A 12,865-nucleotide genomic window follows, 5' to 3' on the forward strand; every position below is an offset into this window, starting at 1 on the left:
GTTTGTCTCTAGTTAAAAAATATAATGCACTTCGAATGTCTATATTTTTTCGGCATATAAATTAACGATGAAAAATGTTTTCTGAACATTTCAGAGTGGCTTATAATCTGAGTCTTTCAACATTAAACATTATGCTATCTCTAATTTTAAAAAATGAAATTTTGGACAAAACTCATTTCAAAAATCTGTTCCTCAAATATAATTAGAACAGTGATGAAATGTAGAAGGGAATAAGAAAAGGAGTTTTAGAAAGAAAATAACTTTTGTAAGAAATGCATGTTCAATAATCCTTATCATTTTGCTTATTTTTCTGTATTTTTATGCATTTCAAATTCTGTATTTTTATGCACCATTTCTGAAATCAATCTTTTATTAGAGGGTTCATTATCTAATATTTTTTTACATCGTGCCATTTAAATTTGTGTTTGAAATTAAATGTATTATCGAGATCTAAATATTTTCTTATTGATAATAATGCTCATGTATTCTGATGTGGAATTGTGTCTAACTTACAGGATATTTAACAGTCAATATTTTATGAACTTTTTATTTATAAGATTTATAAAATATATATATTTATTAAATATAATATATTAAATATAATATAATATATAATATATTTATTAAAATATTTACAAAATATTTTGTAAATGCTTTATAAATTGTGTGTTGTCTAGGTATATGGATATACCTATATATCAATACTTATATTATCATCACATTTCTTTGCACATATAGTACGAATTTTATGTATGATCTTTCGTTTTATTTCAGATGAATTAAGATGTCCCAAAGAAATACCAATGTAGTAAGAAGATTGGACTTGAAACGTTCGAAAAAATTCATGTCGTCTTCCAGCCTGTCTGGTATGTCGCAGTTATCTCATAACAGCGAAGAAACATTAAAGACCGTGGTACACAAATCTCATAAATCTGATAATTTAGAAAAGTGAGTTACTCGTGTAATTCGATAGTCTTAGCAAATATATTACATACGTAATACATTTGCTAAGACTCGAATTTTCTTTTCATAATTATTCGACTGTCATTCAATTCGATATTTGTCACGCTCGCATACGCAATATGCATGCATCTATATTAATGCATCTATATTAATCAAGTTTTAAATTTTGTATCGCGATATTAATTCTTTCTTGTTATCTTTTATTAGTTTTAAAAAAAAATTATTTAATATCTTATTTCCGTTCTTTCGGTCTCTCTTCGATAAATAGCTTCATATATGTTTATATAAGATTATATAAGATTCAGAATCGTATGCATTGCGCGCGCGCGTGTGTGTGTTGCGTGTGTGTGTGCGTGCGCGCGCGCGCGCGTGTGTGTAATCAAATAATAAAAACAAAAAATCAACGTGGAATTAGTATTAACGCGAGTTGATTTATTTTCCCTTAACCTTTAGCTGGAGCTATTTATCTCTCGAGATTGTGGAGCACTGAGTGTGATGTATACGAAGCTAGCGTCTCATTTGGAAATTTATTAAATATTGAGAATTGTGTATTTTCAATAGTTTTATAATTCTAGATTAAACAAATAATTCTGACTATTAAAACCAAGAAATCGAAAATGTAAAATGAGACGCCGGGTTCACATAGCGCTAATTTTATCTAACAAAGATTCCAGCCATTTTTCTTATAGGATTTGCAAATACATACCATAATTCTAAAAAGAATTCTGATTAACATTGCTATTTTAATTTTTAAACAATTTTTTCCCTTAAAAAGTGGTCTTTACGGGAACAAAGATGAGACGCTGTCCAGTTTTAAAGAGTTCTGATAGTTCTGTGATAATTCTCTGTAGTTGCGAATGTAGAAGAGTTTTGATCATATATTAAGAGTGTGATTTAGTTTTGAGGACTTTGCAAGAGATGGCACTAATATCAATGTTGTCGAAGACATTTCAATCATAGCTATTATTTTTTAATGCTTTAATATTAGACACTCTATGATATTTAGTCATTTAATAGATGCAAACATTGTGCTTTATATAATATTTTAAAAATGAAGCTTTCTAAAGAGCATTTTCGAGCATTGTGTTGTTTTTGTTTTTTAATCGAAAGAAAACAGCAGCTGAAGATCATAGAATTTTGATAGAATTTTGATGAAACTTATGGTGATGTTGCTCCACCAATTAAGATATATGAATATTGGTTCAGGCAATTTAAAAGTTATGATTTCTCTAAACGACGCGAGGAACAATGCAGTCTACGTAAAAATGCGTTCGGAGCACAAACTTCTATATATACTACTAGACTGCCAACTTGCTTGAAAAAATGGCCCCCAATTTTTATGTAATATTATATGCATGCGTCGAGAATCACTTCGCGTGAACGCGTATATCTGCACATGCGCACACATCAGCACACTATTTTGACATGTTAACCTATTTAACAGTATTAAAACCATCAAATACTTATTTTTATAATCCAGCTATTATAAATTATTTTAATTTATAAGAAATTGAATAAAATCGCATTTTTATATATGTTTATTAATATTCAATTGTCTTTCCAATATCTTTACCTTTTTACTTGAATTCTTTCTCTTCCAAAAGAAACAAAATTTTTCACTATGAGATTACATCACTTTCTCTTCCAAAAGAAACAATATTTTTCGTTATGAAATCACACCACTTTCTAAGGTTATACGTTTAGCATGTGAATAGTGATGCAAAACAGCCATATTGCATTTCTTTGGGTATATTCGTGACGCATGCGCAAAACTATCATACAATTTCGGGGTCCATATTTCACATAAGCTTGTTCTAAGGAGTTAACAATCATATATATATCTCTATACAGTCTATATATACATAATAGTATATATAGAAGTCTGTGGTTCGGGGAGCTATTAGCTATTAGGAGCGCTATTAGCATTATTTATGCCATTCTATCCTTGTTTTATGTCTAATAAATGAAAATAGAAATACAAATAATCTCCTGACTAGTGTGCCTGATGTATATTCCTAATATTCAATAAATAAAAAAAAATGAATGAAAATACCCATTCGAATATACATATTTTATAGAATATACACTTTATTTTTGTTCGTTAAGAAATGAATACTTTTTCATTCCATTTAAATGAATATTTTTTATGAATGTGATTATGAATATTTTCGTTTTCGCGTTCATTCCTACTCTGCACGTAGCTTGTAAAAGAAATCTATAAAAAATAGTGAAATCAACAGAGAAATCCTTCATCAGTGATGCCAGATGGCAGACTAGTGACGCAGCACGGTATATAGTTTGATATTGAGAATAAAAATGATGATGATCATTTTTGTAAAAACTTATTATACAAAAATATATGTTATCTTAAATGAAGATTTACGTAAAATTAAATGTCATCAAATAGATTGTACTTGTAAATAAAAAATGTATTGTTTTTTAAAATATTTGTTTAAATTTCAAAGTTTTTCTCATTAAACCTAATACAATGACAAAAATATCTAAATAAAATTTTTTTTTTTTACTTAAAATTATAAAAATGCCGGTTACAGTAAAAAGGTAACAATTGCTTATTATTGGAATTTTCTTTTTCAATTTATATTTTATTTGAATACTTAAATGAATATGAATACTAGTTATTTAAATAATTATCATAGTTTTTTGTGAATAAATATTTTTGAAAACCCAAAATTTTGAATGAATATATGATTATATTTTTTTTAACGAAAAATTTTGAATAAATACAATTTATAGCTCAATTACAAATTTTTATATTCATCAGGCATACGTCAGTCATCAATTTTTCTCATTATTTGGATTTTGATTCAAAACATTAAAAAATAATTTTTCATGCCAAAAATAAATGCTTAATATTAACCGTAACGCTTTTACATCTCATTTTTAGAATGAATTAAAATACTTCGGAAATAACTCATTTTTCCTAAAAATGTTTTAAATAAAAGTTGTTTGGTTTCGCAAGAAATGCAGTGTAACAATCTATATTTAACCTGGAGAGCCTCTGCAGAGGTAATTTCATAGTCAACTAAACTTTTTCAAATGAAATTATATGAGTCACAAATCGATTTCTTCTCATTTGTTCTGCTTACAAAAATGTCAAATACAAAATGATCAAACGATAAATATTTTAAAACAAATATATTTACATAATATATTTATCAGAATATATTTATATACATACAGAATATATTTATATATTACATAATATATTACATAATATATTTATATTATGTAATATATATACATAATATATTTTTCACTGATAAATATTTTATGAATTATTTCACCTTTTATGTAAAGCATTTCTTATTTTATTTTTATGCGACTTTATATAGATAAAGTCATTGCATGTGCTCAAATATCACTATGCTAAAAATAAAAATAAAAATTTCTTTGGTGTTTTTAATTTTTAATTTTTAATTTAATTAAATTAAAAATTTAATATTTTATTTTAATTTTTATTTTCTTTAAAAGGTGACAAAAAATAAACAGAATTAACTAAAATTATTGTAATTTTATTCAATGTAATTATATGTGAACATTTTGTATCACGTAAGTTATATTGCTTATAACATAATTATAAGCAATAATAATAAAAAATAGGTAGCGAAGACAGCACCCGTAGAAAAACGTAATCAAGGACAGCATATCACTATCCGACATATACAGGGAAACCTCGCTATGATCAGACGATCGCTACACATACACACACGCACGCACGCACGCACGCACACAATTGCCTTGTAAAAATTTGAGAACTTTATTTACAGCTTGAGAAAAAAGGAAAACTTCCATTTCGATCACGTACCGTTCCAAACAAATGTTTATGTTAATTAAATTTCATTCCTCTTAGAAATTTAATTTCGATATCACACGTTTCCCACTGACACAGAATGTACACAGATCGAATATTTATAATTAATCAATACTTCGTTTCTTATAAAACGCTCACACTCGATTGACATACAAACTATTTATTTACTTGAAGAAAACGAAAAATTTTCTAATGTATCTCTATCCATAAGAGTCCGAGTTTTACTATCGATAATTCATAATTATTAATCATTGTCAAATAGTTATTCGGTGAAAATTACTCGAAGAAAGAAGATACACACGAAGTATTTATTCGACGATATCAAATACAAATAAAGATTATGCGTTTCGCGGGTTTCTTCCGTGTCCTGATCCACTCTTGGAATGCCAACGTTTCGTGAACCTTGTAGTTCACTTCATCAGAGCGAAGAGCAGTCTGATGCTGAGGCAGTCTGTTCCTCTGGGTCGCCCCATCTATATATTACGCTACTTGTGAGTGATGGAGGGAAAGAAGAGAATATCTACAGACAGACTCAATCTCTTAGAAACTCAATCTCTTAAAAACAGCCTTACAGAAAAACGGATAAAAAAGACATAATCAAAATAATCGATGCATAATAATAAACATGCAAACAAGAAAACGATTTCTGACACACAATCAGACGAGAGGATCCTATCTATTCTCTCATATGTCAAAGGAATAACAGATCGGATTAGCAAGATATTAAACAAACACAATATCAGAACTATCTTTAAACCAAAAAGATGAGACAAATCTTAAGAAATCCTAAAGATCAAAAATCTCCACTCAATTCCGCAGGAGTGTACAAAATACCTTGTTCCTGCGGGCAAGTATATACAATGGAGAAACTGGGAGAATGGTCAACCTACTATAAAAGAACACCAACGTGATGTCAGATTAAAACACGTCATGCAATCAGCACTATCAGAACACAACATCGAAATAGAACATCAAATCATAGGACATCACTGTTTGACAAAACAACCACAACAGCCAACATTACATCATATTTTCCAAGAAAGTATAGAGAAGCCATAGAGATACAAAAACACCCTAACAATCTAAATAGAGATAATGGCTACAACATAAATAAAATATGGAAAACTATTCTCCCGGTTAATGAGGACTGACCGATTTCCCCCCATTCTTACCCACAATTCTCTTCTTTTTCTCCACCACTCCAACAAGTAGCGTAATATATAAAAGGGGAATGATCAGAAGGAACAGCTCAGTATCAGGCTGTTCCTCGCTGATGAAAGTCTCAAGAATATTATCAAACATGAATATTTAATGTATGACCCATGATACTCCAATTTAATTATACATTTAATAGAAAATGATAAAAAATAAATGTTAGATTATTACTTGTAACGTAGTAAGATTAAAAAAGATGCGCAAAAACTTGCACCTTATCTTCATGTATCTTCTACTACAAAAATAATATTAAAACATTTTTATTAAAAATCGCACGAAAACCATTAATGATCGATGTTTTTCATACAATGGCATTTAATCACTGCCACCTAGATGAAACGTATGAGTAATGAAGTATAATAACAGGTCGTTGTACCAGTAGTATTAATTTAAACATTCTAGAGATTAAACAATTGATGATTCACTGGTACTCCGTGACCCGAAGTACCCTCCATATGTATAAAACATTAAGAATATATTTTCAACAAAAAAAATTTTCAAAAAAAAACAATACATTAAATACGATAGAGAACCATCTCAAATGTGATCAAAGTTAAATTTCGAATAATACAATATATATTCCTTATTAAATTTATTTTAGATATGATTGCACGTTGATAATTTTCGGACTTTCAACATAATCAGTTTAAAACGCTAATAATCCTTCCTAAATTAAGTTAGAAGAACTATAAAGAACTTATTGCGAAAAATATTATAATACCTCAGCCAGGATTCGAACCTGGGACTTCTCAACTTTCCGGGGCGTCTTAGCCAACTCGACCACTGAGGCTTCGGAAATATTTTTCGCAATGACTGATATGTATAGAGAGAACGCATTATATGACCGTATATGTAAAAACTCATGTATTTGTGCGTGCGTGCGTGCGTGCGTGCGTGCGTGCGTGTGTGCGTGCGTGCGTGCGTGCGTGCGTGCGTGCGTGCGTGCGTGCGTGCGTGCGTGCGTATGTGGTGTAATATTTTATTAATATCTTTTTTTGTAGCACAACGAATGCAAGAAATGCAATAAACAACGAATGGTTATTGAATGGACCAAATGGAAGCAAGATGCCCATTTTACGCTTTAAGTAAGTTGATATAAGAATATCTTTGATGATCTTTATTTTTAAAACGCGTAGAAATATTTAAGCAACTGTATTTTGCTTGTTTCTCAGATGTTCCGCTTTAGCAACGCCACCAGAAAACCCACCTGCGAAGCAGCTACACATGACTTACAAGATCTTTCAAACTGACACTAAACTCATTAATCTTCTGCTGCAATCACATGGTTTAATGGAGGTACAGTTTTAGTAATATTATGCAGTTAATTTTCATATACATTTATATACAAAATATATCGAATAATTAAGCTTCAAGGCCATGTTTTTTTGCATATTTTCTAATTTGTTGTGCCAATAGTTTTTGTATTTCAATTACGCATATTTAACTCTCTGCATTATCAGTCATATAAATCAATCATTTATACAATATAAATTTTTATTTAAAAGTTGATAAAGATAGCCAGTTTGAATATTATATACACACACAATATATGCTTTTCGTATACTTTATCGCTGATATAACGAAGTAAGATGTTATTCATTTGTTTGAAAAACAAAAACAGTCGCCCAGAAAAAGAATGAAGGAATTATAAGTGAATCGAATTTGAAAATAATTCTAATTAGCAATAGTTTATTTGATGACATTTAAAAAACTATTTTCTCCAAAAATTTTGAAGGTTCCTGTAGATAAAAATGTATAAGATATTAAGAAGAAATAAAGAAAATAAAATGAACCATTTTTGTTTACTTCTGATACAATTTTCAATATTGAAAAATATCCAGGAGAAAAACTTTTATTTTATCTTTGCAAATAAATTTCTATATCTTTACTTTTAGGTATCTATGAATGAGACAGATTTTAACATACTATGGATGGGAAGTCATCCAAAACCGGACATCTTGCGAAATCTGATGCCTTATCAAAAAATAAATCATTTTCCTAGGTAAGTATGAATTATTAAGAAACAGTTTTCATAATCTAAGATAATACGGATTTAAACGAAATAAGCTCTTGGAACAATTTAAACTTTGAAAATTTTTATTTGAATTTTTATAGAATATAATATAATAAAAATCTGCATGGCTATTAACTTGACCTTCCTTAAAACTCTATTTTTTAGATCGTACGAAATTACCCGAAAAGATCGCCTTTATAAAAATATCGAAGCTATGCAAAGAAGTAAGGGTCTTCGAAATCTTGATTTTATACCTCAGACATTTCTACTGCCTACTGAAGCCAGAGAGTTGATTTCGGCGCATTTCAGATATAGAGGACCTTGGATTGTCAAGCCTAAAGCTAGTTCGCGAGGCCGTGGCATTTATATTGTCAATAATGTAAGACACACTTCAGTATTTTATTTCAGTATGAATTTTTTACATTATTTAAATTGTCGTTAAGTAAAAGCAATCTTACATAAATATATTGAGAAAATTTATTAATAAAAAGTTTCTTGTAGTAATTATAATTATTTATGATAATTATTTCAGTAATTATTGGAATAAAAAACGGACATCATACTGATAATCTTGATCTTGACACATGTTGTCAAGGTCATGATTATGAATAACCTTCAAAAGGTTTTAGGTGGCGGTCACTTAAACTTCGTTCAAAAGTTATTAACAAATAAAGTTTAAAAAATAATACTTATTTCTGCCATTGACAGGTTTCCACGCGAAGAGAGGTCTACCCCCCCCCCCCTGTAGGAAACGCACATACTTTCTTTCTATACGAAGCAGGGCATCATGGAACAAAATCGGAATGAATTCCGATCGGAATTATTCAATTATTCTAGATTTCTATTGCGTTTTCTGGGGAAAAGGGAATAATCGCGATCGGAATCTATTCCGACTTTATTCCATGATGGGTGTCTAGGATCCACTGTACCTATATGCGTTTGAGTGAGACAGAACGATGATGTAAAAAATGAATTAAGGATGTCAATATTATCGACTTTTTTTATTTAGAATTTGAAAAATCTGGTACTAGACATTGATCAAGACTATCACTCAAGCCAGCATCCCCTTAATGATATGATTTAGCAATGATTTTAATTTAGCACTAATTATAATAATACTTTTAAATTGCTCTTGAACAATTAGCCAATAGTATATTTATTGATAAATATATGACAGATAAATATATTCTTGATGTTTGGACAAGTTGCATATGAATTGTATTTTATAAAATTGACAATTTTACGAAGTATATAATACTATATCATTCACTTATCCACTTTTTTTTACTATATTGTTATAGCCTGAGAAGATCCTGACAGATGAATCGGTTATTGTGGCGCAATATATAAATAATCCGCTTTTAATCGACGGACATAAATGCGATTTGCGCCTTTACGTAGCTGTAACGAATTACGATCCCCTACTAATTTATTTATATGAGGAAGGTTTAGTGAGATTTGCCGCTGTTAAATATGATGGCGGAAGTGAATATGTTTGGAATCCTTGCATGCATCTTTGCAATTATAGTATAAACAAATTCCACGTAGATTATATAAAGTAAGTTATATAACAAGTACAACTAATATTAAATATATTAAGAGAAAATTATTTGTATGATAAAGTATAAATATATATCTTTTTAATAAGATAAATATATGTATACATATATTAAATTACATATATTAAATTTATTAGAATAAAATTGTTTATATTATATGTATATATAAAAGATACATATATTTTTATTTATGTAAAGTAATAACTTAAATAGTTAAATATGCTAAAATTTTGAGAAGGTTTTGTAAGGTTTGCTTAGACAAAATTTTTAATACATGTTTGCTTGTTTTTGTCTTGCCAAAGTTTCAAATAGTTATTCTTCTATTATAATGCAAATAATAGTACAATCTTTGTTATTTTACATTAAGAAAATATTGTAATTTATGTAATATTGGCAATGCAAATAAATAAAAAAACAAGAATGACAAATAAAAGAAAGAAGAAAAGAAACAAAAGAAATAAAATAATAAAGTGAAGCAAAAAAAATTTTTTTAACTTCAAAACAAACATATAAATAAAACTGAATAAAACAAATTTCACATAGAAATTACTTATAAAAATATTTAATATAAATTATATCCGATTAGGAGTGAAGATCCTGATGCTGAAGATGTAGGACATAAATGGACATTGTCAGCATTACTTAGACATTTACGCTCAATGGGTCAAGATACGGAATCGCTTATGCAGCGAATAGAAGATATTATTATAAAGTCAATTCTTGCTACTGCATCTGGAATCGTCAGCGGTTTAAAGCAATTCGTGAAATACTCCGAGACATGTTTCGGTAATAATTTATTTCAAATAGTGTCTTCGATTTTTAACATAATATACAGGATGTAATTTAAAATATAGTTAACAAACTTCAGGTTTGAATATATGATATACTCCCTACATCAAAACATAAAAAAATTCATATAAATATTCTATATCTGCAAACTCACTGTCATTGAGATACAGCTCAAAATGTTTATTAATATAAGAGAAAATAGAATGATATTTATTAATATTTAATATCATTTTCAATTTTTAATTATAATAAATATTCGAAGTGACTTCCATTTGATTCTATACACGCTTGGACATATCAGATCATGGATTGTCGCATTCTTTCAAAAGCAAGCTTTCTCTTGTGGTAATTGCGAATGTTGGCAATCATCAAAGATGCGTTAATGTAACATCTTTATCTTACTTCATCATCTTTAACATCTTTTGGTGATTGGAACTTCATAAACTAAGAACTTCAAGTGTCCTCACAAATAAAAATCTAAGGGGTTTAGATCACGGGGATCATACATAATACTTAAAGATTTTGAATTATGTCTCAGTAACATTGGAATTGCGAACATATGTTCATATACTTTTTTTCATGTTTGGTGTGAGAAGCTCAGCTTCGAAATTTGTTACTGTATTTTAGTTATATAGCCCTGCGTAAATATAGCTAAATAATACTCATGATATGAACAAATATCAATTTTAAAAAATTATTTTTAACATGTAAATTCAATGAAAAAAAAAACGATCATTTTGTGATAAATATTATTTTATGTTATAGAAAGATAGAAATATAATATTTCATATGTATATCACACATGTATGTTTTAGAGTTATTTGGCTTCGATATACTGATTGACGATATGTTGAAGCCGTGGTTATTGGAAGTAAATTTAACCCCCTCGTTGGGATGTGATTCACCGCTAGATGTTAGACTCAAGTCAGCTTTAATAACAGATTTGCTTACTCTCGTCGGCGTAGCTGCTGTCGATCCAATCCTGCGCTCTCAAAATTCAAATCGTGCTGCCATAAATTCCGATAAAAAGATAACTAATGTAAGCTATTTTGCTTTTATTTTTCTTAAATTATTCATATTAATCTTTCATCATATTTATCTTCCATCTATACACAATACACTCAGTGAATACAAAATTATATATACCTGTTAGTTGTAACTAATTTCCCATTTCAGTAATATAGCCGTAATATAACATGTATGTTATGTTATGTTTTAGTTATATGTTGAGTGAGAAATTATAACTAAAGTTATATGTAACTTGCGTTCACTGGGTATTGATTAAATATTAAATTATTTAAAATTCTAATTAATCTCGATTATACATTCAGTTGTAAATATGTTAAACAATTAATCTCCTACAGCATTAAATTATACAAAAATTATAGCAACACTGCATGTTGCAGCAATATTGCAGAGATTTTGCAGTGATAATTACTGCAAATTCTGTGCTGTATGGGATGATTTTCAAGGTTAGGAACGCGGTTATCCAAAAAAATATATATAGCGTTACTTAAAAGATAATAGTTTTTTTCGTTATTTTTTTTACTTTCTTTTAATGCTCTACAAAAGTAAAATATATTGATTTTAAAATTAAAATTTAATTGTAATAATCAATATTAAAACTAAATTTAAAAATAAATTCGGTCTCATAATTCCCCAAAAGAATATGATTCTAAATTTCATTGTTTATTACATTCTTAATTTAAAGTCATAGGGAATTTTATACTATTCGATGATTGAGATTTTTTTGGATAATATAATTGGAATTCCACTTCACGAATCTTTCTCAAAAACTTGCAAAGAGTATTATTTACAATATATCAACAAGACGAAAAATCAATGAAAAACGTGTGCACATGCTGGAATCCAGCATATTGAATCTTGATATTCAATTTCCACATGCACATTGCGGCAAATGTCGGCAGTTTATATTATCTTAGTAAAAACATCAAACGTCTCTTCATGTTTTACTTCTCTTCATTCACGATTAAAACAAAATCTGGAAATTATTTACAATAGAGCCTTTTCCGAATTTCGACATTTTTCGATTGCAATGTTGATAATAATTTGATATGACTCAAATAGTGATAATAAGTCGGGAAGTCGAAAAATAGTCTACTTATTTTTTAAATTATTTATTTTACCTTATCTTCCCGCATAGAGGCGCACAACTTTCACCCGAAGCAACTCCCACCCTACCTCCCCCTGCTTAAGGGGGACTTCCACGCGAAGCGACTCTCACCCCATCTCCCTCTCTGCTTAGGGGCGTACGACTTTGGAATGTCATTATTAGAGACGGATTCTGAGAACGGTGTCAACCGTAGCTAACTATGTCCTCACTATATCTCCTCACTACATCTCTCCCACTTCTGTAGCGCCATCGCTCGCCACGGCTTTTGACAGCTTTTAGCAGTGGGAAGAATTGTGAAGAACGCACTATAGTCGACTCGAATCGGTTGGTGAATAATGCGGGCTCTAGTCATCATTATT

At 29.1% G+C, this 12,865-nt stretch overlaps 1 protein-coding gene across 2 annotated transcripts in view; it reads left to right on the forward strand.

The window, feature by feature from the left end:
• Window positions 1–12,865, forward strand: part of LOC108686634 (tubulin polyglutamylase TTLL5) — a 31,881-nt gene that overhangs the window by 3,318 nt on the left and 15,698 nt on the right. For both annotated transcript variants that reach the window (XM_018192059.1, XM_018192060.1), the window contains exons 2-9: window positions 775–948; window positions 7,012–7,095; window positions 7,183–7,306; window positions 7,906–8,012; window positions 8,190–8,403; window positions 9,326–9,582; window positions 10,170–10,369; window positions 11,188–11,411. In XM_018192059.1, the coding sequence (XP_018047548.1) occupies window positions 785–948; window positions 7,012–7,095; window positions 7,183–7,306; window positions 7,906–8,012; window positions 8,190–8,403; window positions 9,326–9,582; window positions 10,170–10,369; window positions 11,188–11,411 (1,374 nt within the window). In that variant the 5' untranslated portion in view covers window positions 775–784. The remainder of the gene's footprint in view (window positions 1–774; window positions 949–7,011; window positions 7,096–7,182; window positions 7,307–7,905; window positions 8,013–8,189; window positions 8,404–9,325; window positions 9,583–10,169; window positions 10,370–11,187; window positions 11,412–12,865) is intronic.

Source organism: Atta colombica, unplaced genomic scaffold, assembly GCF_001594045.1.
Source record: "Atta colombica isolate Treedump-2 unplaced genomic scaffold, Acol1.0 scaffold187, whole genome shotgun sequence".
In the NCBI taxonomy this organism is placed as follows: Eukaryota; Metazoa; Arthropoda; class Insecta; order Hymenoptera; family Formicidae; genus Atta; species Atta colombica.